The sequence below is a fragment of the Erinaceus europaeus genome, chromosome 3 (genome assembly GCF_950295315.1).
Source record: "Erinaceus europaeus chromosome 3, mEriEur2.1, whole genome shotgun sequence".
NCBI classification, from domain to species: Eukaryota; Metazoa; Chordata; class Mammalia; order Eulipotyphla; family Erinaceidae; genus Erinaceus; species Erinaceus europaeus.
This window is the reverse complement of record NC_080164.1, coordinates 69,483,997-69,511,181: the sequence shown is the minus strand read 5'-3', so window position 1 is coordinate 69,511,181 and position 27,185 is coordinate 69,483,997. Positions and strand designations below refer to the sequence as shown.

The window sequence follows — 27,185 nt, the reverse complement described above, 5'->3', positions numbered from 1 at the left end:
ACATCCCTCCTTATTCATTGTCATTTCAGGGAACATTGTTGTGAACCCAGATGCCATGTCTTAGTAACCAAGAGGTTCCTATTTTATATGAGGACAGAATCTGTCAGGGCCCAAGAATGGAATTACTGCTCTCCCTCAGGTGATCGTCTTTCAAAAGGGCCTCAAAGCAGAGTCTGAGAGGACAGTTGTGGTGTTTGAAAGAATAAAAAATGACTTGGTTGTAAACAGGCCAAGCTGGTAAAGTGTAAACTGGCAAAGATTGTATCTACAAACATTTGTACAATTAGACTCTAGAGAAGCAAAAACTTGTTGACCAGTGATTAGAAAATTTGTGTGGGACACGGGGTAGATAGTATAATGGTTATGTAAAGAGACTGTCGTGCCTGAGGCTCCAAAATCCCAGGTTCAATCCTCCACACCACCACAAGCCAGAGTTTAGCAGTGCTCTGGTTAAAAAAAGAAAGAAAGTTTGTGTTATGATTTTTTTTTTTTTCAGAAGATCTGGAGTTTATGTCAGGGAGTACAAGAAGCAGACCATCATATTCAGGAATTGGCAGCAGAAGGTTCTTAACATTTCACTCTAGTGTGTGGTGGATAAAATGGGGGCCATGGTGATACCCCTAGCACCCTGGGGCTCCTGTTAATGTCACCTTCACATGCAGAGGGGTGTGTCACTGCCACTTTGCAATCATGTTCCATTGAGTCACTCTCAGATGTTGCTGATGTGTCTTCTAAAAACACAGAAAAGCCTTCTTACATTGGTGACTCAATGCAGTTCTTGTGTATTTGATGGAAAATGTCAATTGCTGATGGAAGTTATCCTCCATCTAAGAATAGCTTCAGCTTTCTAACACCCACTTGCTCTGTCAGTTCCAAGGAGGCTTGGGCTTCTTGCACAGGAAGATCATTTGTATTGTCCCTACTTTGCCCACTATTCTATTCTGTTCTTTCCCAAAATGCCCCACTCACATCAGCAGGGCCTCCACCTCTTAAAATTCACTTCTAGGAACACTGAAAATATGGTCTAAAATTCAATTTAGAAAAGTAGTGAGGGAAAAATAAGTAAAAGTGACTACAATGTGCCTCCGTATTCATCAAGACTCATAAATGTAATCCAGGCGATTTAGTATTTGACTACTGACATTTCAGATCTCATAATTCTTTGTTGTTTAGGTACTGGGCACCATATGCACTGTAGAATGTTTGTAGTACCTTTAGCTTCTAATTCTTTTTTTTTAATGAAAATTATAAATTTAATCAGTCTAGGGAGAAGTCTCACTTTCTGAAAGAAAATACACATTCCCATAGATTTTGCCTAGCAATTTCTGAGAAAAATAAATACCCTTTATACAGTTATCCCAACAATTATAAGAAACAAAAGGTGGCAGTTATAAAACAGGAGGGGAAAAATGTTACACATCATTCTTAGCACTACTTTGGGGAAGTATTTCACACTCAAATTATAAAAACAATATGAGTTTTTAATAAAAAACTTATGAGTGGTAGACCCATTATCTAGCCTTGGCCACTGCTACTGCTACTTCTTTCTTTTATTTTTTTTTTCTTCTTTCCTCTTCTTCCTCTTCTTTTATTGCCACCAGTGCTGCCACTAGGAATCCATCACTCCTAGTGGCCATTATTTTTTCCTACCTTTTTTTCTTTCTACTCTAGTGGATAAGACAGAGAGAAATTGAAAGAGGAGAGAGTGAGAGAAAGAGAAAGAAAGACACCTGCAGGACTGCTTCACCACTTGCAAAGTGTCCCTCCTACAGGTGAAGACTGGGGACTCAAACCCAGGTTCTTGTACATCCTCTAATTTGTGCACTTAGTCAGGTGCACTACCATCTAGCCCCCCTTGTCCTCTTCTTAGTAGATTCTGGCAATACCTACTACCTTAGTGGTGACCAACAACAACAAAAATAAATCTCACATTACCAGGGTCAGGTGACCAAGTGCACGTATTACCATGCTCAAGGATCTGGGTTCAAAACCCCACCCCCACCTATAGGGGGCTGAAGGGAAGCTTCACAAGTTGTGAAGAAGCAGTGTTGCAGGTGTCTCTGTGTGTCTGTCTCTCTGTTTCCTCCTCAGCTTTTCTCTATCCTGTCAAATAAGAAAAGATAGGAAAACGGATAGGAAACGTGATGGCCCCTGGGAGAGCAGGCACTGAACACTAACACTAACCCTGGTGGCAATAAAGAATAAAAATTGGGAGTCAGTCGGTAGCACAGTGGGTTAAGCGCATGTGGCGCAAAGCGCAAGGACCTGCATAAGGATCCTGGTTCGAGCCCCTGGCTCCCCACCTGCAGTAGAGTTGCTTCACAGGTGGTGAAGCAGGTCTGCAGGTGTCTGTTTTTCTCTCCCCCTCTGTCTTCCCCTCCTCTCTCCATTTCTCTGTCCTGTCTAACAATAACGACATCAATAACAACAACAGTAATAACCACAACAACAATAAAAAAAAAGGGCAACAAAAGGGAAAATAAATAAATAAATAAAAAGAATAAAAATTAAATACAAAAGCTGATTTTGCCAGGTATCACCTATGGGGATTGTGCTCAGTTGAAAACCGTTAGTATAATCTACAAGATTGAGGTGGGAACTAAGTGTCCGGTGGTGAAGAAAGAAGACAATCTTGTGCACTTGTATAGTCAGTTGCCAGTATGATCCCATCCTCTGCTGAATTACACTGTCCCAGTTTTAGAAATCAGCTTTCAGATGTGCCCATTTAAAGCATTATGAGGGGGCCGGCCAGTGGTGCGCCTGGTTAAGTGCACACACTACAGTATGAAAAACTCCAGGTTCAAGCCCCTGGTTCCCATCTTCAAGGGGAAAGCTTCACAAGTGATGAAGCAGTGCTTGCGGGTCAGTCTCTCCCCTGTCCCCTCTCAATTTCTCTGTTTCTATCCAATAATAAATAAATAATTTTTTAAGTTTTTAAAAAAAAATTTTTTTTTTAAGTATTATGAGCATCCAGTACGGGGGTCTAAAAACAAGATAGAGGAAACATCTTTGGGAGAAAATAGTTCTCCTACGGTGAACTGCTAGAGTAATGTGCATAGCATAAGTAGGCAATCAGTACTTTCAAACAATGGGCTTCTCAGACATTCTGAAATACTTGTAGATCTAATTAAGGTACATAGTGCCTTGGCCTTGACTTTTTATTTCTTTTGTGAATATTCTTTACAAACAGTTCCTTCAGGAGGTATTTCTCTGATGACAATGAATGTAGGCAGAGGTAGACCCTGACCAACAGGCACTTTGTTGTTGTTGTTGGTGGTGGTGGTGGTGGTGATGTGGTGTGTGTGTCTTTTGTACAGCACCAAGGAATAGGCTTTGCACAAGTGCAGTAGCATTGAGAATCCTCCCAAACCCCACTTTTTTATTTTCATTTAGAGAGAGGGAGAAACAGAAAGAGAGAGAGGACAGACACCACAGCATTGCTCCACCACTTATGGTGCTACCTCAGGACCATCCCTGATGTTCCTGCATGACGGTGCAAACCCCAAGGCCTCATGTACAGCAAGGCATGTGCTCTGTTGGGTGAGGTGTCTCCCAGCTCCACACTTGTGATGCCTTCAAAGAAATATCAGAACTCTAAGTGATACAGGATGTAGAGGGAAAGGGACCATAAAATGGCTCATATCTTTTAATGGTCATTGTGCTACTGATGATTCAGTCCATTAGTGTGCTTATCATTAATATTGCTTTGGTTTTAAAAAAAAAAACTGCTTAGGTCATTTCCATGGAAAATGTTCTGTCATAGTACTAGTCAACCTGAATTTCCTCTAAACTTCTCTGTCATTTCTCAAGGGCTTTTCCTGGGATAGATGAATCCTCTGGGAAAAGCCATCCTGTGTGCAAGGTAGATGTATGATTTGAGATTTGCCTTGCAAGGGTTAAAAGTAAAGCCAACAGTGTAAAAGAGTCTCTTTACCACCTGCCCCCCCAAAAACCTCACCAACAACAAATGAGTGGCTAAGAAAGGTTATACATATGTATACACAATAGAATACTACTCAGCTGTGAAAAATTATGCCATCGGGCAGGGGTAGATAGCATAATGGTTATGAAAGAGAATCTCATGCCTGAGTCTCCAAAGCTCCAGGTACAATCCCCCACACCACCATAAGCCAGAGCTCTGGTAAGAAAAAACAAATAATTACTTCACCTTCTTCACTTCATCTTGGATGGAGCTTGAAGGAATTGTGTTAAAAGAGAGAAGTTAGGTGGGAAGGGGTAGATAGTATAATGGTTATGCAAAGAGACTCTCATGCCTGAGGCTCCAAATCCCAGGTTCAGTCCCCTGCACCACCATAACCAGTGCTCTGGTTAAAAAAAGAGAGAGAGAGATAAGTTATGGAGTCGGCCAGTAGCACGGCAGGTTAAGCGTACGTGGCGCAAAGTGCAAGGACCGGCATAAGGATTCTGGTTCTAGCCCCCAGCTCCCCACCTGCAGGGGAGTTGCTTCACAAGCGGTGAAGCAGGTCTGCAGGTGTCTCTTTCTTTCTCTCTCTCTGTCTTCCCCTCCTCTCTCCAGTTCTCTCTGTCCTATCCAACAACAACAACAATAACTACAACAATAAAACAAGGGCAACGAAAGAGCATAAATAAATATTTTAAAAAGAGAGCTAAGTCAGAGAAAGAAGGATGAATATGGGGTGCTCTCACTCATGAGCAGAGCTTAAGAAACAAGAACAGAAAGGGGAACGCAAAGTAAAATTTGGACTGGTTTGGTGTACTACACCAAAGCAAAGGACTCTGGGGAAGGAGGACAGGGAGAGTGGTGGGGTCAAGGGAAGCTTGCAGGTCCTGGTACTTGATGATGGAAAAGGACCTAGATTGGAGGTCAGGGTATTTTGCAAACACCTATCACAGAAGATAGAAATTGTACCAATGTACCAGTACATGTACTATAAACCATTAATCTTCCAATTAAAAAGAAGAAGAATGAGCAAAGGAGGGGGTGGATGGTGGTACACCTGGTTGAGCACACACTTTATAGTGCACAAGGACCCAGGTTCAAGCCCTGGGTCCCCTCCTACAGGGGGAAAGCTTTGCAAGTGGTGAAGCAGTGCTGCAGGTGTCTCTATCTTCCCCTTCCCTTTCAATTTCTGGCTGTTTCTATTCAATAAATAAGTAAAGATATTAAAAATTTAAAAAGTAGAATGAGCAAAGGAAAGGACCCTGGGCTGGGGAAGGTGAAGAAGAAGGGTCTTGAGTATCCAGTGCATGGTGGTGAAAAGGAACTTGGTGGTGGGAGTGGTGTGCAGACATGTATCGTAGGCAGGTAAGAGACTATATACCCAGATGTCAACAACTGCTCTGGAAATCATAGTTTCTCCAACAAAATGACTTTAATAAATAAGTAAAATTAAAATTAAATTAAATAAGGCCAGCATCATCACACTGGGAACTTCGCTGTGGTGATACCTTCATGGAAAACGTGATTAAGGAGCCTCCACTGGTTGTGTTTCCCCAGGCACTGGACGGCTTCATCATTGCTGTGACAACGGATGGTAGCATCCTCTATGTTTCTGACAGCATCACCCCTCTCCTTGGACATTTACCGGTGAGTTTCTGCTCCTGATGCCATTGCCACTACATGTCCTCATCTTTCCTGGAGAACCATTCTGATCTTAAATTGGCAGCGGTGGGGGAGGGGTGTGTGTGTGTGCGTGTGCTTGTGTGTGTGTGTGAGTGTGTGTGTGTGTGAGTGTGTGTGAGTGTGTGTGTGAGTGTGTGAGTGTGTGTGTGAGTGTGTGAGTGTGTGTGAGTGTGTGTGTGTGTGTGTGTGCAGGTATTTGGCTATGAGAAGGGTCATAGAATGCCCTTGATTGTACTGAAGTCATAGTCCCAGGACTGGTGCAGGAATGTGTTAGTCTATAAAAAGCCAGGCAAGGCAAGCCCTGGAGTGGGAGTGGGAGTATCTTTCATTTCCCCCTAAGATTTATTTATTCACTGACTTATTTATTTGTTTGTTTATAAGAGAGGAAAGAAAGAAAACCAGAGCACTGCTCAGCTTTGGCATAAGGTGGTACCAGTGATTGAACCTGAGATCTCAAGCATGCCAGCTGATGCTCTAACCAACAGAGCTACCTCTGGGACCCAAGTATAGTTCTTACCCTTCTGCACCCCCAGAAATGGTAGTTGGGTTGTGAACTGGGGACAGAGTCACGACAGTGAACAGAGCTCACAGCCTGTGCAGAGGCTGATGGGCAACATGGTCATCTGAGAACTGGTCTCAGATGGGCCCCAGATGGCTGTAGAGGAGAGAGTGTGATTTGGGGCTCACCCTGTCTGAGACTGCAAGTCGGTTGTAATACTTAATGAAGGTAAGGGTTTAGCAACTGGGTGGGAAGATGAGCCCATTGTTAAAATATTCTGGGAAATCAGTGGACTGAAAAGGCCTTGGGCAATGAGGAGAGTTAATCTAAGCCAAAGGAGAAAGATTAATTTTTCCCTTTTTAAAAAAAAAATTATCTTTATTTATTTATTGAATAGAGATAGCCAGAAAGTGAAAAGGAAGGAGATAGAGAGGGAGAAAGACAGAGAGACACCTGCAGCTCTGCTTCACCACTTGTGAAGCTTTTCTCCCTGCAGTTGTGGACCAGAGGGGCTTGAACTTGCGTCCTTGTACATTGTAATGTGTGCTGAACCAGGCGCACCACCACCTGGCCCTGGAAGATTAGTTCTGATTCCTGAGGGGCCAGAAGGAAGCTCAGAAGTAGAGTGGATACCACATGTTCAAAGGCTCTCCTAAATAGTCCTCCCTCCTTTCCTTCCTCCTGCCCATTCTCCTTCCTCTCTTCCTTTCTCCTGTCTTCTCTCACACTTCATCTGCTCTGCATAAGCCTTATTGGCTCTCTGATAAACCCACCTCTACCCCTGAGTCAGAAAGAACTGATTGACAGATCAGTGCTTGACTGGTGGAAGGGCCCCTCTGGCTTCCTCATAGGTATGGGCTCAACCCTCTCTTTTCTACCACACTGATTATTCCTACTGATTATTCACACTGATTATTCCTACTGAGCCTGACTTTGCATGGTTAGGATAAAACATCCTCTCTTCTCTCCTCATTCACACTTTCTTCAGAAGTCATTCCTCAGCCTATCATTTCTGCCAGTGATGTTCTGTGGAGATTAAAATCACTATCCACATTTTTTTTTTTGCTTGTCACTATGCGTTGTAGCCCAGAAAAGGCTTTTTTTTTTTTTTTTTTAATTCAGCCGGATGAGTGTCCTTGTGTGGCTTTGTGTTTCAGACCATTTCCAGGTTGTGTTAACCTGAGGGACAGGGAGTGAATCCCTCCTCTCAGAAAGATGGTAGCTACTTAGCGCTAAGGAGTTGAATGCAGCTTCATCTTAACTTTAGTCTCGGACTAGGAGTATGGTGGTGAGGCCATTGTACAGAGTACAGAAATGTCCCCCATAACATCAGTCCTGCTTCGTTGGGTGTATCTAAGGAAAGCCAAGGAAAGAAAAGGAAATGTGTGCTTCCTTGGAGGGGGTTCATGTTTTTGATTGTATGGGTGGGACTGGACACTGATTGGAAATAATGAAATGTATACTTTTTCCTGACCTGGGGACAAGGAACAGGAGCCCAGTCTATTTGGGTAAACAGGACTACTGTTTGATTTGTCTTATAATTATCTGATGATCTAGTTGTTACATATGGCAGAGGGGATTGTTGTTTTCGCCGGGCTGGCTTCACGGGCGGGTAACAGAGGGCGGGTAACCAGGGACTCATGGTTGAGCTGTACGCAGTATCTCTTTATTCATGCAGGACGCAGCACAATCTAAGCCGAGCGAAGCTAAACTAAACTAAAGTACCCTAAAACTCACAATGCTGTCTTTATATATACTTGCCAAGTAGGGTGGAAACAGGATGTGACATAGAGAGGGTGGAGAGAAAAGTGACTGGTGAAAATCAGAGTGTGACAAGGAGAGGGGACAGAGCAAAAACATATCATGAACCAGTGAGGATTGAACCAATGCCCTGGAGAGAGGGTGGTGCTTGTTAACAACGGTTATGTAAATAGAATGAAGTGGTTATGTAAATAGAATACAGTGGTTATATAAATAGAATACAGTGTTAAGCAGGGGGTATTAAACCAATGAAACAGAAGGGGTCTCATGCATACCAACAGGGGATCTAGAAAGGAAGTTAGGAGTCCCTCTGATTTTGAATTATGGAGCAATTTAGAACTACCTTTATAGATTGGTTTCTAACTTTGGAAGGGCCAGCAGTAAGCCTGATTCTAATTGGTCAGAGTTAGGCCTCCTATTTGAATGCTTGCTAAGTATCTGTATATAAACTGAACTCCAGGCCCACTGAGTCAGCCCTGAAGTTCCCTGGAGGAAGGGAGCCTGGGATGGACAGCCCCCACATTTAATATCTGTCTTTACTGCTAGCTTACATTATTTGTTGTTTTTTTTTTTTCCCCAAGGCCATCATCTTCTTTTCCCATTTTTTGCTTAGCATTTACTTTCACCTCTGACTAGTGGGTGGATTGGGGTGATTAAGGATGGAAACTTCTTATTGGAAAATATTTGAAAAGAAGAAAACAGTTTTATGCTGTTGGTATTAAATATAAAATGGTACAACCATTATAGAAAGCAGTATGGGGCACCAGATGGTGGTACATCTGGTTAAACACACACATTATAGTGTGCAAGGGCCCAGATTCAAGCCCCTGATCCCCACCTGCAGGGGGAAAGCTTTACAAGTGGTGAGGCAGGGCTGCAGTTCCCTCTCTCTCTCTCTGTTTCTCTCTCTCTGTGTATGTATAGATAAATAGATATAGATATATAAAATAAATAATTTTTTAAAAGCACTATGGAAATAGTTAAATAAATAAAGGGCTGGATTGTGCCACACCCAATAGAACACACATATCACAGTGCACAGGGACCTCAGTTTAAGCCCCTGGTCCCCAACTGCAGGTGGGAATCTTCACTAGTTATGAAGCAGGGCCATAGACATCTCTCTCTTTCCTCCATCTCCCCCTTCTCTTTCAATTTCTCTCTATCTCTATCAGAAAGAAAAAAAGAAATGAAAAGAAAAAAATGGCCATTGGAAGCAGTCGATTTGTCATTCAGGCACCAAGCCCCAGCAATAATCCTGGTGGCAAAAATGTTTTTTTAATTAAAAATTAAGAAAATAATTTTTTAAAAAGGAGAAAAACAAATACCACACAATCTGTTATTCCACTTGTGGGTCTTTGCCAACAAGCAAACAAAAACCACTGCTTTCAAGATTTTAATGCACTCTCATGCTCATTGCAGTATTTAGAATACTCAAGAGCTAGAAACAGCCCACAGACAAATGGCTGGATAAAGATGTGGTGTATTGCACAATGAAATACAATTTACTTATTAAAAAAAAAAAAGATGAAATCCTGTAATTTGCAACAACTTGAATAAACCTAGAGGGCATTATGTTTCGTGAAATAAATCAGACAGAGAAAGACCAACAGCATATGATTTCAGTCAGACGTGGTATATAGAGACACCAAACAGATGAGCTAAACAAAACAAAAATAAAGTTTTTAGACCATAACACCAAATTAGTGGTTACTAGCAGGGAAGGGTGGAAGGGGATGGCGCAAGGACCGGCATAAGGATCCCCATTTGAGCCCCCGGCTCCCCACCTGCAGGGGAGTTGCTTCACAGGCGGTGAAGCAGGTCTATAGGTGTCTATCTTTCTCTCCCCCTCTCTGTCTTCCCTCCTCTCTTCATTTCTCTCTGCCCTATCCAATGACAGCAGCAACAACAACAACAATAATAACCACAACAATGACAAAACAACAAGGATAACAGAAGGGGAAAAAATGGTCTTCAGGAGCAGTAGATTCATGGTGCAGGCATGGAGCCCCGAAAATAACCCTGAAGGCAAAAATAAAAAAAGGGGGGGAGGGCCATTTTTCTGCAGGAGTAACTAGACTTTTAATTATGAACTTGATGTACCATCAAGCCATAATGAGTTATAAAGATGCACACCTGAAGCTTCTATAGTGTTCTAATGCACTGTCACTTCAATAAAAATTTAAAAAAAAAACAATAAATTAAATATGCTGCCAGATATGGAAAATAGCAGGTAGTAAAAGCTTCTTTGGTGCCCATCAGCATGCAGCTGGCTGAGCAGTGGAGCCAGTCTGGGGAGAACACCTCTGTTACCTCTGCTTCACAGAGAAGGCCAGCCAGCCAGGGAGGGCAGAGAAGCCATTCCACCAGGCCCAGCTGACCACAGAGCCCAGGCTTATTATCACCACCGAGCTCTGGGGTCTTCCTGTGGCCAAGGATTTAGGAATTCTGTTGTTGGTTTAATTCCCTTCCACTTGAACTTACTTATTACTCAGTATGAACCCAAGATCTGTCCACAGATGCTGTAACAATTGTCTTTCCTTAGGGGTTTATAGTTTAGTTGAGATATTTCAGCTGTTAAACCATTAAAGATTAATAGTGACAGAGCTAACATTTATTAAGTGCTTACTGCACGCAAGATGCACCCCTCAAAACAGTGCTGAGCACAAAGACTGTGTCACATGGGCTCTTTGACCTTATCAGTCATTACAATGACCCTGTGAAGTAGATGCTTACCCATATTCACAGTTGTGGAGAAACTGAGAGGTTATGATCCCATAGCCAGCAGATGCTGGAATATGAGCTCAAGAACTTTGACTCCTGAATTTGGTGCTTAACCTTTGCTCATAATTTTGTATGAGGCAGTAAAGTTGAATGTATTGTAAGTGGAAGGGATGGTTAAGAAGGGAGAGAATGGGGGCCAAGTGGTGGCACACCTGATTAAGTACACACACTACAGTACACAAGGACCCGGGTTTAAGCCCCTGGTTCCCACATACAGGGGCAAAGTTTCACAGTGGTGAAGTAGAGCTGCAGGTGTCTCTCTGTCTCTCCCTCTCTATCTTCACCTCCCCTGTAAGTTTCTCTCTGTCTCTATCCAATAATAAATTGGGGGGGGCACAGAATGAAAAACTGACAAGTAGTAGTCAAACTTCTTCAAGAGACAGGTGGCCATGGAGGGGAGGATGTGGTGTGGTCAAGGGGAAAAAGAAGCAGTGGGTCACCTAGCAGCAGTGCCCCTGTCATGCCAGGGACCCACTGTGTAATGCGGACTTGGAAGGTCACCGGTAGATGAAGGGAACAAATAGTAGCAAGAACTTCCTTTGAAACTGTCAGACTTAAAATCTCTCTGATTCCTTTTTGCTACTGGAAACTCAGACATAGCAAAAGTTCACAGGATACATCTTTGGACAACAATTTCCTGATGAAACATCTAGAAAATTATTTCCCTACCTGAGAGAGAAAAAAAAAAAGGGGGGTAGGGGAGAAGAAAGGTATCTCAAGATGGAAAATGACTTGAAGATAAAGTAAAAACTTTTCCATGGTAGTAACACCAGCACATTTTGGCATCTGGAATTAGCTTAGATAGTCATAGAAGAGATGTGGACACAGCAGCTGCGTGTGGAGGAGGAAGGCCAGAGTTGAAGGAATCCTCTGGGACTAAGACCTGCCAGGAAATGGCCAAGGGCCATGAATCACATGCATGGACAGAATTGAGAAAAAGGATGACGGAGGCCAATCCAAACAAGAAACCCAAAGTAGACATAATCTGTGTTTCCTGTTTGGACTTCTGTAGATTTTTTTTCTTTTTGAATTAACTTCCCAGATGGCTTGAACACAGTATTTGCCTAATGAGCTGGACCAGGCTAAACTTGTAAAGCAATAGAAATCCTGTCCCTTGCCCTAAGCATAGTACTCATGTGTCTAAATACTCACTGAACAAGGGACTTAAATTCAGCTATAGGGCTGCTGCACCCAGAGCAATTGCAAACCGCTTGGCAGGTGTGGGAAGTGCCTCAGAAGTGAGAAGTAAAGGCATGTTTAACACAACTTCCCCAAAAGAAAATAACTTAAGGTATAAATGATTTAAAAGTTAGAGACAGGGGTCATATAATAGCATAATGGTTTTTAGTTTTTTTTTTTTTTTTTTAACCAGAGCACTGTTCGGCTTTTGCTTACAGTGGGGGGGGGGGGGGGGGTTTAACCTGGGACTTTGCAGCCTCAGGCATGAGAGTCTCTTTGCATAACGATTATGTTATCTACCCTCCAGGATACCATAATGGTTATGCAAAGAGACTCTCATGCCTGAGGCTCCAAAGTCCAAGGTTCAATCTCTCCCCCCACACACACACACCACCATAAGCCAGAGCTGAGCAGTGCTTTGGTTTAAAAAAAGTTAGAGATATCTCTAGATCAAGAAATAGTTCTGTATACTGCTACTTCTCTAAGTGAAAAACTCTAATGAAAGGTACAAGATCAAATTGGACTATGAAGCAAGGTCACGTCCTTAGGACTTGAAGGAAGAAGAGGTAATGAGATGGAATATATAATCTGGTTTAGTTTACCATGAGATACAGCACAAGATCAAGGCCTGCCACCTTTACCCTACCCTTCTTCTACTAGCGTTTGCCCTTCTTCCATAGCCAGTCAACAACGTCAGGTTGAGCCTGATGTAAAGTTTAGAGACCTCCTTTGAATCTGGAGAGGTGGCAGTCGTTGACTATGTGGGTCATAGTCTGTCTGTAGCCGCAGGGGCAGTTCGGGTCGTCTCTGGCTCCCCAGCGATGGAACATAGCGGCGCGCACGGGTTGACGCTTGCAGGGGTCTGTGATGAGGTGTTTGTTCTTTACCTCAGCTGACTGCCAACTCTGTTTCCAAGAGTCTGGAACAGAGAAGTTCAGTGTAGGCGTAGGAGACCAGATTGGATGACGAGACATCAAGCGTTGGACAGAGTGGGCGAAGATATCCGCATGTATTGGCAGGTCCGGTCGAGCATAGACGTGGGAAATGAACTTAGATGATGCCGCATCCCGACGAATATCTGGCGGGGTGATGTTGCTAAGAACTGGCAGCCATGGAACCGGGGTGGAATGGATGGTTCCAGAAATTATCCTCATGGAGGAATATAATTTGGAATCGACCAAGTGGACATGGTGGCTACGGAACCATACTGGGGCACAGTATCCTGCAGTGGAATAGCAAAATGCCAGAGATGATGATCGTAGTGTGGAAGCGCTCGCGCACCATGAGGAGCTGGCCAGTCTTGCAATGATGTTATTCCTTGCGCCCACCTTTGCTGCAGTTTTTATGAGATGTTCGTGAAATGACAGGGTGCGATCGAGAGTAACGCCAAGATAGACTGGCTGGGCTTCATGCCGGATTCTCGTATCATCAAGCTGCACATTAAGCTCACGCGAGGCCGAGGCATGGTGTAGATGGAAGACAGATGATACCGTTTTTGCAGTGCTAGGGATTAGTCGCCATTTTTTACAGTAATCAGATATCAGAGACATGTCTTTCATGAGTGTTTCCTCGAGGATGTCAAACTTGGATGCCTGAGTTGCACAGCAGATATCATCGGCGTAGATGAACTTCCTTGAAGAAGTTTCTGGAAGGTCATTGATGTAAATATTAAATAGCGTAGGAGCCAGAACAGAGCCCTGGGGGAGGCCACTTGAGACAAGTCTCCATCTGCTAGACTTGTCACCCAGATACACCCGGAATCTTCTGTTTTGGAGAAGAAACGACAGTGTCGGCCACCCATGGAGGCAGGCATCTTGAGATCTTGACTAGGAGACCACGGTGCCAGACTGTGTCATAGGCTGCTGTGAGATCAACAAAGACAGCACCCATCTTTAAATTCTTCTGGAATCCATTTTCAATGTAAGTTGAGAGGGCCAGGGCTTGTTTGCAGGTAGATCTTCCTGGGTGGAAACCAGCTTGGGCGAGTGATAGGAATTTCTCTGTAAGAGGAGAAATTCGTGACAGAAGCAGCCTCTCAAGAAGTTTGTAACACACGGAGAGGAGAGAAATTGGTCTATAGCTGGCGGCCAGTGTTGGGTCTTTCTTTGGTTTCAAAACTGCTATTATCTTCCCACGACGCCAAATTTTGGGCATAGATTCGGATTCCAAGATGTGGGACAGGAATGTAGTGAGCCACTTCTTTACCCTACCCTGACTGCTGGAAAATCCTGCTTGATCCAGGTTAGTGGTAGGCTCAGGGTCAGGGTGGAGCTGGGGGACCCATAGGTGTGACTATATCTTAGAGCAGATCACAGGTTAAAAGAATCCAGAGTGACTGGAGGTGATTATGCTTAGAAAATAAGCAGAAATGAAGGACAACTATCCAGTGGTTTCACTCATATGTAGACTCTAGAGATCCGATACATATGAACTTGAAAAGAGAAAAAAAAAAAAAAAAAAAAGCAAGCAAGCTATAAGACTTGTGAGAACTATGGTGGTTATCTTTGGGAGGTGGGAGGGTGGGGAGACAGAATTTTGGCAGTGGGTGTGGTGTGGAGCTATAGACTGTAATCTTATAATCTTGTAAAATACTAGTAATAACAAAAATAAAAAAAATAAATGAATCTAGGATGCCGGGTAGACATTTTTATTTGTATAGATCACAAGGAATATCATCTGTACTTTTATATACATTCATAAATATGCGTAAAGTCTGTGTTCAGTTTTTAAATAATGATAAAGTGATACATAATGTAGCTATTACTGAAATTAAAAAATAAAACTTGCAAACTCCTACTTATTTCTTTCCTATGACACCTGAATCTTCCAGAGATTATTATTTTCTTGATTTTCAGGTCACTGGTTCCCTTTATGTGTTTTGTGTGTGTGACATATGTAATCTCACTGCTCCCAGACCACTTTTTCATTCAGATAGGGAGATAGAAAGGGGGTGGGGTGGGGTGTCGGGCAGTAGCGCAGCGGGTTAAGCTTAAGCGCACATAAAACAAAGCACAAGGACCGGCATAAGGATCCCGGTTTGATCCCCCAGGCACCCCACCTACAAGGGGGGTCGTTTCACAAGCAGGTAAAGCAGGTCTGCAGGTCTGTCTTTCTCTCCCCCTCTCTGTCTTCCCTTTCTCCGTTTCTCTCTGTCCTATCCAACAACAACAGCAATAGCAACAATAATAATAACCACAACAATGATAAAACAACAAGGGCAACGAAAGGGAAAAAAAAATTGCCTCCAGGAGCAGTGGATTTATGGTGCAAGCACTGAACCCCAGCAATAACCCTGGAGGTAAAAAAAAAAAAGAAAAAAAGAAAAAAAAAAGAGAGAGAGGGAGAGGTACTATAACATCAGAGTTTTCCCCAATACCATGGCACTCCCATGTGGCACTAGGGTTCAAAACTGGGTCACATGCATGGCAGTTGCATCTCCCAGGTGAGCTATCCCTCCAACCCATCTTACCAACTTTTAATTCATCCCTAAACACTACAACATACTATTGCCCTTTGTTTAGCTGTATATAAAATTTGTAGACCATGTATTCTTGTGACTTCTCCTTTTGCTCAACATTATGATTTTCACTCATTTCACACTCCTATTTTTAGTCATCAGTGGTTCTTTCTCATTGCTGAGTAGTATTCCACTGGACTGTGGGTTAAGAAAACTTCACCTTTATTAGAGGACGCCAAATAATTTTCATACTGGTGTAACCTAACTTTCTGTGGTCAGGCTTCTTGGTTTTTGTCAGTAAAAAGTTACCTCATGGAGTCTAATTACTTCCCTCCCAGTTGCTTATGAGTTGAGCATCGCACATATTTACTGGATTTCCCTTTTTAAATCAAGTCCTTGTTCAGATGTCTTGCTGCTTTTCCTCCCAGACCGTCTGAATCTTCTCTTGTACTGGTTTGCGAGCATTCTTTGCACATTCTGGACACTAGTCCTCTGCCAGAGATTGTTTTGATCGCCTCCTATGCACTGTGACCTAGGTTGCAGGGATGGCTGAGCACAGTGTTTTGTTTTCCATCTTTGTTAAGTGTGTACCTTTGTTCTTTATTTTCTTTTCCAGTCGGATGTCATGGATCAGAATTTGTTAAATTTTCTTCCAGAACAAGAACATTCAGAAGTTTATAAAATGCTTTCTTCTCACATGATTGTGACTGATTCCCCTTCCCCAGAATACTTAAAATGTAAGTTTAATTTTACTGGTTTTATAAAAATATAAAGAATTTTACTTTGGGTAGGGGAAATGGCATAATAGTTACGCAAAAAGACTCTCATGCCTGAGACTCCAAGGTCCCAGGTTCAATCTCCCACACCATCATAAGCAAAATTTGAACAGTGCTCTGGTAAAAATAAATAAATATAAAAAAGGAGGAGAATAAGATGATGAAGAAGAAGGAGAATTTTACCTCAAGGAGGACAGCATGAATTAAGTAGAGAACTAATTTAAGAATGATTTTCCTTGTGTCTCACCAATTGCAAGATGCGTATAAGTATATTTTAAATTTAAAGCTATATTTTAAATAAAACTGGAGTTTGGAATATGTGGACCTTTGAAAAGGTTTTAAATCTCCACATTTATGTGGCAAAACTTGAAAACTAGGAGTTTAAAAATAACTTGTTTTGTGAGTCAGGGGGTAGCATTGTGGGTTAAGCACACATGGCGCAGAGCGCAAGGACCAGCATAAGGATCCCAGTTCGAGCCCCTGGCTCCCTACCTGCAAGAGAGTCACTTCACAGGCGGTGAAGCAGGTCTGCAGATGTCTATCTTTCTCTCCCCCTCCCTGTCTCCCCCCCCTCCATTTCTCTCTGTCCTATCCAACAATGACAACATTAATAACAACAACAATAATAATTACAACAATAAAACAACAAGAGCAACAAAGGGAAAATAAATAAATAAGTAAATATTTAAAAAGAAATTTAAAATAAATATATTTTAAAAAATTAACAAATAACTTGTTTTTCATGTAATATGAAAACCCTTTTTAAAGGGTCTTTTAGTAACATGCAGTGAGAAAAATCAATCAGTGAACAATCTGCTTAATTTGGAGGACACTCTCATGGTGCTAGATTAGTATGATACCAAGTAACTATCAATAAAAATGGAGTGATTAGATTGAAAATCCAAATTCTCCCCTCCTGAGGCTGATAGCTGAATATTTATATATAGAGAGAGTTTTCTGGAACTTTTAAATTTTGATCAAAATCAGCAATCTGAATGAAGGCTGGCTTTCGTGCCTGCTAATGCCTGTCACCTAATGAAACTTCTACAGTGATGGAGGTGACAAAGGTGCCTTGCACTTGTTCAAGACTTCATCCATTTTCCATGATCCCTTTGTCCTGTTGTGCATCTGATTTTACTTCAAGCCAAAATGCAAAGATGAAATTAAAAGAGAGTGGCTCTGTACAAGCAGCTTTATGTTAACATACTATCTGAAAACAGCTCAAACTAATCAATGCCGATGTAACCAACCACAGACATCTGTGAGCATATTAAAAGTAATTGTGACCAAGTCTGGAATGCAAAATATCTATAAGCTATATAGAGAGGGGAAACCTATGCCGAAAAGGTTTATAAACCGTGTCCAAAAGTCAGCCATAAGGAGGCAAACGCCCCAGCCATGTACAGACCAGCTCCCATGAGTATCAGGCTACTTGTTTAGTCTACAGTCTGCAGTACTCATGTTCCTTTCTTTTTCTTTTTCCTTTTAACGGCCCAGCTGACAACGATTTAGAGTTTTATTGCCATCTTCTCAGAGGCAGCTTGAACCCAAAGGAATTTCCAACTTATGAATATATAAAATTCGTAGGAAATTTTCGCTCTTACAACAATGGTAAGCTTTAATTGTCATGTAACTGCAGCAGTGTCTTTTATCATGCAAACATGCACATGGGGGTATAAGAATCACTGAGGGAGGAGGAGGAGGGAGAATACCAGCTTTTCATACTTGCATTTGGACTTGCTTGTTCCCAAAATGCAGTTTCTGCTCATAAATGTTATCTTCCATTTGAGAACACACTCCCACACCTGTTTATGCCAGTGCACAAAGTCCCACTGAAAAGCACATTTCTGAGCTGATGGGATAATTCTGTACTGGGAGAAACAACTGAGTGAATAGAGAACAGGCTCAGCCTACATATAGCCAAACAGAGTTTCCTTGTGGCATGAAGACCTGGAACCTTGGTTTCTGCATTTTTTTCCTCCCTTTTACAACTGCTGTGAGCACATTTTAATAGATCCAAAACATAGGTCTTCTGCCTACGACAGCCCTCCTGTATGCACACTAAGTGTTCTTTACACTGAGTCACACATCTCACTGGGTCAATTATCAAGTAGGTAAGCCAAGAGGTAAAGTTTTCCTTTCTGAAATTCCCCATATAATGAATCATCCAAGCTCTCATTGCAAAGGTTTTGGGTCTAAACTAGACTTACATGCCCAGCTGTACGTTTGACCCAGGCAATCTGGGAATGCAAGCCTGATGCCAGGAACACATCCCAGCACACAGCCCCAGCATGGGACCCAGCACAGAGCCCTGCAAGCAGTTTGTTCTGCTTCTCAAAACTCAACACAAAACAAATGAAAGATCTAGCATCTTGTAAAAGGGGTGGGAAGTGAGGTGGGATAGATGGTAGTGTTGATTATAGAAAGAGAAGAAGGAAGGAAAAAAATACCAAAGGAAAACAAATACAGAAAAATGAGCCTTGAAAGTAGGGGAGATAGCATTGTAGTGACGCAGAAAGACTTCATGCCTGAGGCTCTAAACTCCCAGGTTCAATTCTCAGCACCACCATAAACCAGAGCTGAGCAATGCTCTGGTAAAAGAGGAGAGAGGAAGGGGGAGGGAATTTGGAAGGGGAGAGAAAGGAGGAGGAAAAATGAGCCAAGGAAATGTGAGGGGGTGGTCGGGCAGTGGTGCAGTGGGTTAAGCGCACATAGTACAAAGCTCAAGGACCCATGGAAGGAACCCGGTTCGAGCCCTCAGGCTCCCCACCTTCAGGGGGATGGCTTCACAAGCAGTGAAGCAGGTCTGCAGGTTGTCTTTTTCTCCCCTCCTCTCTCTTCCCCTCCTCTCACAATTTCTCTGTCCTACCCAATAAAATGGAAAAAATGGCCGCCAGGAGCAGTGGATTTGTAGTACAGACACTGAGCCCCAGCAATAACCCTGGAAGCAAAGGAAGGAAAAAAGGAAGGAAGGAAGGAAGGGAGGGAGAAAGAAAGAAAGAAAGAAAGAAAGAAAGAAAGAAAGAAAGAAAGAAAGAAAGAAAGAGAGAAAGAAGGAAGGAAGGAAAGAAAGAGAAAGAGAAATAGAAATGTGAGAGTGGAGAGATGGGAGAGATGGGAGCTGAAGATGCTAGCACTAACTTGGAGTGCTTTGGTTATTGTTCTTTCACTCTGGACCCAGTCAAATTAACCCCAGAATTGCTACTAGAAGCAGCCAAAGCAATGGTCCTGAGTCCTAATGCGTAGGCTAGCCAGGGTTTTTTCTCATCCTGAGATAATCCTCTCTTGTATATTGTATATTATTTACATAAATACACTTGCTTTACTTAAAAGGCTCCAATTAGATGTGTGATGCTGCCAAAGTGATTTTCAGACCCAGTGTTTAGGGGCCATGCCTGCATGAAGTTGGCTAGGGGCCCCTCTAGGTACCTATTCATCCAGGGCTCCGTGTATGGTTAGAAGGTAAGCAGTAAACTTTGCCAAATGAGTCTCGAAATATGGGCAAAGCAGGATGAAGCTAAACCCTGAGCATGCCTAATCCCAAACCTCTGGTGGAGGGTAAATAACATAATGGTTATGCAAAGAGACTTTCATGCTTGAGGCTCCAAAGTCCCAGGTTCAATCCCCTGCACCACCATCAACCAGAACTGAGCAATGCTCTGGTTAAAAACAAACAAACAAAAACACCCATGAGACAAATGTTTCATGAATCACACACAGGTAGATGGGAGCTGGATGGGCTATCAGATCAAAAAAAGTTCATCTTGGGGGCCGGTGGTGGCGCACCTGGTTGAGCACTCCTGTTACAGTGCGCAAGGATCCAGGTTTGAGCCCTCAGTCCCCACCTGCAGGGGGAAAGCTTTGCGAGTGGTGAAACAGTGCTGTAGCTATCTCTCTGTCTTTCTCCCTATCACCCTCTTCCCTCTTGATTTCTGGCTGTCTCTATGCAATAAATAAAGATACTTAAAAAAAAGTATTAAAAATTATAGTCGATCTTGTAGAAAATTCAACGTGGTCCCAACCCTAGTGCAGTGATTCACTGGGGAAGGTACTTGTGATTCTCAGGTGCTAGGTAAAGATTCTAACTGGAGATATGAAGGCAGTGCTGAGATGGTATAGCTTGGAAAGGGCCATAGGTTACGATGCCAAGAGATCATGGATTTTGAGGTCATTGGAACTACTCTACTATACTACCTCAAATGCCACTCGGTAGGATTTTAAAGATACCCTCTTATTCCTGGTGCTCCTCCAAACAACTTTATCTTTGAATTAATATATGTAGAGGCTTGGGATTTGCTTAAGATGTATGTACTATGACCACACTAACTGCTGGGATAGCAACCTATACTAAGTGGTCACAAGCAAAGAGGCAGAACTACCCTTGTCCATCTGGAGGACCAAGATGTGGCAGCTATGGGGTGTGCAGCTCCAATGTGTCCCCATGACAACACACTCATGCTTGACTAAAAGAACAGTACCTGTGATTGAGTTTCTGTTTTCACAGTGCTCATTTAAATGCTAACTATCACTTTAAAGCTTCCCATCATTTGTCACATTTTGGAGGGTTTCAAAGAAATAAGAGGAAATCTAGGTATACCTAGGACTTGTTTTTTGATTTTTACCAGGTAGGTTTTGTTTGCACATCAAATTGAGATAGCACTTGTTTAACTAAAAGAATGTATGGAAATTGTGTGTAGTTTTTATTTTATTTGGAAATTGGTGCTATTATAAATACATTCATTTATTATAAATAAAAAAGAAGAAAAAGGGGGCCGGGCAGTAGCCCAGCGGGTTAGGCGCACATGGCACAAAGCACAAGGACCAGTGCAAGGATCCCAGTTCAAGCCCCTGGCTCCCCACGTGCAGGGGGCTTGTTTCATGAGTGGTAAAGCAGGTTTGCAGGTGTCTATCTCTCCCCCCCTCCTTTCTTGATTTCTCTCCGTCCTATCCAACAAAAACAATGATAATAATGACAACAAGGGCAACAAAAGGGGGGGAAATGGCCCCCAGGAGCAATGGATTCATAGTGCAGGCTCTGAGCCCCAGCAATAACCCTAAAGGCAAATAATAATAATAATAATAAAGAAAAAGAAAAAATTAAAATCTAAAGTGTAGAACTGTCTTTCTAGAGGTTGTTGTACAAACAAAAGTTAGATGGGCTTTCTTGAGACAAGTCTCCTGATATAATTGTGGAAGCCCTGAAATATAACTCAGGTTAAAATGGGGGGGGGAGTCAGAGACTAATGAATTTCTAAGATTTCCATATTAAATCATCAGTGTTCAACTAATTTTGATCTATAAAAACATGGCAGGGGAGTTGGGCAGTAACACAGCAGGTTAAGCGCACGTGGTGCAAAGCACAAAGACCGACGTAAGGATGCCAGTTTGAGTCCCCGGCTCCCCACCAGGCAGTGAAGCAGGTCTGCAGGTGTCTGTCTTTCTCTCCCCCTGTCTTCCCCTCCTCTCTCCATTTCTCTCTGTCCTGTCTAACAACGATGATTTCAATAACAACAAAAAAAATTTAAAAAAACAAGGGCAACGAAAGGGAACATAAATAAGTAAATAAATATAAAAAATATAAAAACATGGCGGTGTTCTCATGCACAGTTTCACCTCTCCTGGCCTCTTTTTCATTCCGATAGAAAAATAGGTAACTACAGAGTTAGAAAGGTAGAGAGGTATGCCCTAGTACCATAGCTTCTTCCTGTACCAGCACCTCCCAAGTGCTACAGGGATTCAAACCTGGCTCATACACATGTAAAGACATACACTCTACCAGGTGAGCTGTTTTTCTAGCCCCTAAAGATGATTTAATATAAGAATTAATTTAAGGGTCTGGCCAGGTAGTTCACCTGCTCACTTTGTTTTGCCTGTGACCTATGTTCAAGCCCTGGGCCACCAGATGGGAGCATGTGTAGGGGGAAGCTTCACAAGTGGCAGAAGAGTAGTGCTGTGGATTCTCTTCTCTCTCTGTCTTCTCTCCCTCTCTCTCTACCTGAAAAGAAAGAAAGAGAGAAAAAGAGAAAGGAAAATGCATCAGAAGCTGTAGGATTGTACAGGAGCAAAACCCCAGCAGAAAACTGCTGGTTGGGGGCGGGGGGGGGGGGGGGATCCACCCATCTTTGCCTGGAAGAAGCATGCAAAGCATGCAGCACAATTTTGAATCTGCCCTCTCTGCTTCTCACTGTCCCTTTGTCTCTCTATCTGAATGAAAAAGAAAAGTTGACCTGGGATTGGTGAAAACGTGCATGTGTGATGCTCTGGCTCTTTAAAAGGAGAAGAAGGGAAGAAGGAGTTGGGGTGGGGGAGAGGAGAGAGGGAAGGAGAGGAGAGGAGAGGAGAGGAGAGGAGAGGAGAGGAGAGGAGAGGAGAGGAGAGGAGAGGAGAGGAGAGGAGAGGAGAGAAAGCAAAGCAATTACAGAACCCACTTCAAATAGCTTTCCCTAGCTCTAGGCATTGCCCAGGAAAAAAAAACAATATGTGGAAAACAGGAGAAAAATGACCAGGTGCGCTGGTGGTGTTTTGATAGAATACTTGCTCAAACTTCAAAAGAACTATATAAGAAGCCTTACTTTGGCCCATTGCCATGAGCTCTCTGGTCATATTTGTAGGTCTGTTGGTTTATGGAGCATCGCCTGGTGTGCCTATTTGATGTCTGTCAAAAAAATAGAGGCTCTGGCTTTTATAAATAATGGAATGAAAAATACCATGATCTTTACTCATCTGCAGACTCATCCACCTCCTGTGGCCCACATAGTCCTGGCACATAAATAAGTGCTCGTCAAAAGTACATTGACCTCAACTGAGGCTCCAAGCTCCTGACCCTGAACATGTGGTGGGAGCAGAGCCAACATTCAGAGGAAAGACCTGAGTCAGGAAAGTCATGCTCTTCAGTGGTAGCTAACAACAGAGTTCTTTTTACTTGCCAAGTGATGACTTCTGGGAGGGTTCTGGTCACTTCTTCAACCTTTGATCCAAAGCAAAGATTAAATTCATGTTGGTACATGCTGGGTAACCCTAAGGAAGTGTGGCCTCTGTGCTTTCTGAATCATCCCCATGGAAGGCCTCCTGGCAGTAGTGTATGCTCAGGAATGCTCCTCTTGAGCCTCTGCCCACTCCCCTTTCTGTGCCCTTCTCACCCCCACTGCATTCTGTTTCCTCTGGGCTCCCTGGGTATTTGAAAGCCAGTGATCCCTTCCTGAGTTTTCACTCAGGATACAAACCCCCCCCCCCCCCGGGCTGTTCCTGGCACATGTTCTTCCCATTTTCTTCCCTTTCATCTTCTGATGATGAACCAGTTTTGCCCAAAGCTAGTAGTGGAGCTTGGCCTCCACTCAAGAACCACCTAAGAACCTTAGTGCCTGCACAAAAAGGCCCTCAGTGAAACTTTTAGGCTTCAGGGCAGGAAAGAATGGGTGACCTTGAGCCAAAAGCCTTCTTTATTATCTAATTAAGACAACATTGATCTAACCTAGGGCCCATATCTATTCATATTTAGCACAGGAGCCTGTGTAACCTCTGATTCCCTGTCAGTCTAAGCTCGTAGTCCTTGGTCACATCTGGGAACATTCTAGGCTGCACTCTTTTCAGGACCAGTCTTCCTTGAGTGGCAGAGTGAGATGACTCAGCCTCTCTTCAGAGAGTGGGGAAGTCCTTACATTGCTGCTCTACAGTGAGTGCAAGGTCCTGGAGCAGCCCACAAGAGGGCTTATGATGATGTTCCTGATGAAAGTGACCAGCTATGGTGGAGAGGGGGATCTAATAGAGGTCTAGGCCCATGATATCTATGTAGGATTCCAAGGATTCCCTGACTAGAGCCCCAGATGATGGGGTGGCCTGGTAGTAGCCAAAAAGGCCATCATTAAAGTGAGTCAGTCTCTTGCTTTTATCCAGATTTTGTAGTCCTTATTTTATATGACAAACTTGGTCTTTCTCCCAGTTGTTAAATCACTGAGTGTCATTTGTTGTATCCAAACCGGTACTGGGTCTATAGGACCTGGCTTCAAGTTAAGGAGGGAATAAACCTAGGGTTTAAGTGCAATCTAAGTTTGACTGCATTTTAATTGTTTTCGTGATCATAGTAAAGGTTGTCAGGGAACAATAATTGCCCATTAGTTGAAAATATATATACTTTGCCAGTCTATTTCTTGGCCAGTTATATATAATATTTTTCTTAGAGATTATTGGGGGTGGGGTGTGACATTAATGCTGTTACTGTTAAAGACAATTTCTTATTTTTTATTTCTTTATTGGGGAATTAATGTTTTACATTCAACAGTAAATACAATAGTTTGTACATGCATAACATTCTCCAGTTTCCCATATAACAATACAACCCCCACTAGGTCCTCTGTCATCCTTCTTGGACCTGTATTCTCCCCACCCACCCATCCCCACCCCAGAGTCTTTTACTTTGGTGCGATATGCCAATTCCAGTTCAGGTTCTACTTGTGTTTTTTTTTTTTTTCTTTTTTTCTGATCTTGTTTTTCAACTTCTGCCGGAGAGTGAGATCATCCCATATTCATCCTTCTGCTTCTGACTTATTTCACTTAACATGAATTTTTCAAGGTCCATCCAAGATTGGCTGAAAACGGTGAAGTCACCATTTTTTATAGCTGAGTAGCATTCCATTGTGTATATATACCACAACTTGCTCAGCCACTCACCTGTTGTTGGACACCTGGGCTGCTTCCAGGTTTTGGCTATTACAGATTGTGCTGTCAAGAACATATGTGTACACAGATCTTTTTGGATGGATGTGTTGGGTTCCTTAGGATATATGCCCAGGAGAGGAATTGCAGGACCATAGGGTAGGTCCATTTCTAGCCTTCTGAGAGTTCTCCAGACTGTTCTCCACAGAGGTTGGACCAACTGACATTCCCACCAGCAGTGTAGGAGGGTTCCTTTGACCCCACACCCTTTCCAGCATTTGCTGCTGTTACCTTTTCTGATGTATGACATTCTCACAGGAGTGAAGTGGTATCTCATTGTTGTCTTGATTTGCATTTCTCTGACAATCAGAGACTTGGAGCATTTTTTCATGTGTTTCTCGGCCTTTTGGATCTCTTCTGTGGTGAATATTCTGTCCATGTCCTCCCCCCATTTTTGGATGGGGTTATTTGTTTTCTTGTTGTTGAGTTTGGCAAGCTCTTTATATATGTTGGTTAAAGACGATTTCTAATGTAGTCTGTGAAAAGCTTCCCATAGGACTCTGAACTTGGATACCAAGCCATATCTCAATATCTCCTGATAAATACCCAGTCTAATCTTGACTGTCTGACCCTGCTAGTCAGACTTCCCCATTGGCATCTGCTCTGTTGTAATTTCCAGGACAGAACTCAATGAAATCATCTTATTTTAGACAGTTTGTCCCATAGAAGTTGTTGTGGTAGGGGCCTCTCAAAATAATTCACTGTCTTATCTGTTTTACTTCTCCAGTTAAATGGCCACAACAAGACCTTTCTCCAAACCCACACATTCAAGTCCTACAGCCCCTCTCCAACCACTCTCAAGGAGAAGGGACTGGCGAGTTATCTTCTCAAAGGCAGAATGAACAGGCCTTGTTTTAAAGAGGTCTTTATAAACAGGTTCCAGTTCCTGAAAGATAGCTTCATGCCAGCAAGGAGGCAATCCCTGACTGAAGCCGTGGCTCCTCCCCCAGACTTGGATTGAAATGTGCATCTCACTGAGATCCAGAAAGCAGTGTTTCAAAAGTCGTTGGTGTGGCTCCAAATAGGTCACCCTCAGCAAACATTCCACTCTGGGCTTTCCAGAAACCACACACCAGAGTATAAAAGTTTCCCTGCCCTCATTTTACCTACTTGCCTCTAACCACACAACCAGATTTGAAATACCGACAGAAATGGAGACTTTTAATCTCACAACAATTGGTTCCGTATGTTCCGTGGGATTTCTGTAGGTTGCCTCATTTGGTGAAGCTGGGATTTTTATTTTGTCTTTTTTTTTCCTAATGGTTTTTCTTTTCTAAGTTGAATTAAGAGAGGCATCTCAGTTCAGGGAATGAATTTCATGTCCTCCCCCACAAACTCACTGGAAATGGAGATATGAGTTTACCACAGGAGAGACAGCTTCGTGGAAGGAACATCTGATCCACCTGTCACAGATCCCCAAAAGTAAGAATCAGAGGACCCCTCCACCCAAACAATGAGGCCTCTGATCCTGGAGTATGGTCAGTGCTGCCAGAGTAGATTACAGAGGAATTAAGATTATGATAATGGACGCCAGTGAAATGGCTCACTTGGGTAGTGTGCTGCTTTGCCAAATGTGTGACCTATGTTCAAACCTGGCCACACTGCACTGAAGAAAAGCTTCACTGCTGGTTTCTCTCCTAAACACACACACACACACACACACACACACACACACACACACACACACACACACCCTGCTCTATCACATATCTATATATGGTTGTCAGAAAACTCATCACATCTTTTTATTGGTTTTTTTATGCAAAATTGTGCCATCCTTTTTCAGATATATGGATATATGTCATAATAACAACTTATTGGGCTGGGGAGACTGTATATGATTATGCAAAAAAATTTCATACGTGAGACACCAAAAGTTCCAGGTTCAAATCCCAGCAACCACCATAAGCCAAAGCTGAGCAGTACTCTGATTAAAAGGAAATAAAAATTGTTTCCCAGGGGTATCATGATGCACGAAGATCTCAAGTTTATAAGAAAATGAGTAACGAGCCAACATTTTACCATGCTCAAGGGCCTGGGTTCAAGCCTCTGCTCCCTATCTGTAGAGGGGAAATTTTACAAGCAATGAAACAAGTCTACAGATGTCTCTCTTTCTTTCTCCCTTTCTATCTCCCTCTCCCCTCTCAATTTCTCTCTGTCCTATCAAATAAAATAGAAAGGAAAAAATGGCCACCAGGAGCAGTGAATTCATAGTGCTAACACTGAGCCCCACCAATAACCCTAGTTGCAATTAAAAAAAAAGGAGTAGGCAGAGGAGGAGATGAGAAATGGTCATTTACCAACATTTATCAAGCACATCTTTCAATTTGTTTGATATTTTAATTAATGAGTGTCAGAGCTGGCAAAATAACTCACCTGGATAGTGTACCTGCTTTGCTATGTGCCGACCCATGT

General features: G+C 42.8%; 1 protein-coding gene across 14 annotated transcripts in view; it reads left to right on the top strand.

The window, feature by feature from the left end:
* NPAS2 (neuronal PAS domain protein 2) overlaps positions 1-27,185 on the top strand; it is a 226,946-nt gene that overhangs the window by 139,097 nt on the left and 60,664 nt on the right. For 12 of the 14 annotated variants that reach the window (XM_060187446.1, XM_060187447.1, XM_060187443.1 and 9 more), the window contains 3 exons: positions 5,480-5,569; positions 15,899-16,019; positions 17,556-17,669. In XM_060187446.1, coding sequence (XP_060043429.1) covers positions 5,480-5,569; positions 15,899-16,019; positions 17,556-17,669 — 325 coding nt within the window. Of the gene's footprint in view, positions 1-54; positions 140-5,479; positions 5,570-15,898; positions 16,020-17,555; positions 17,670-27,185 lie in introns of those variants that run through there. The other 2 variants (XM_060187449.1, XM_060187448.1) reach the window with 2 other exon arrangements.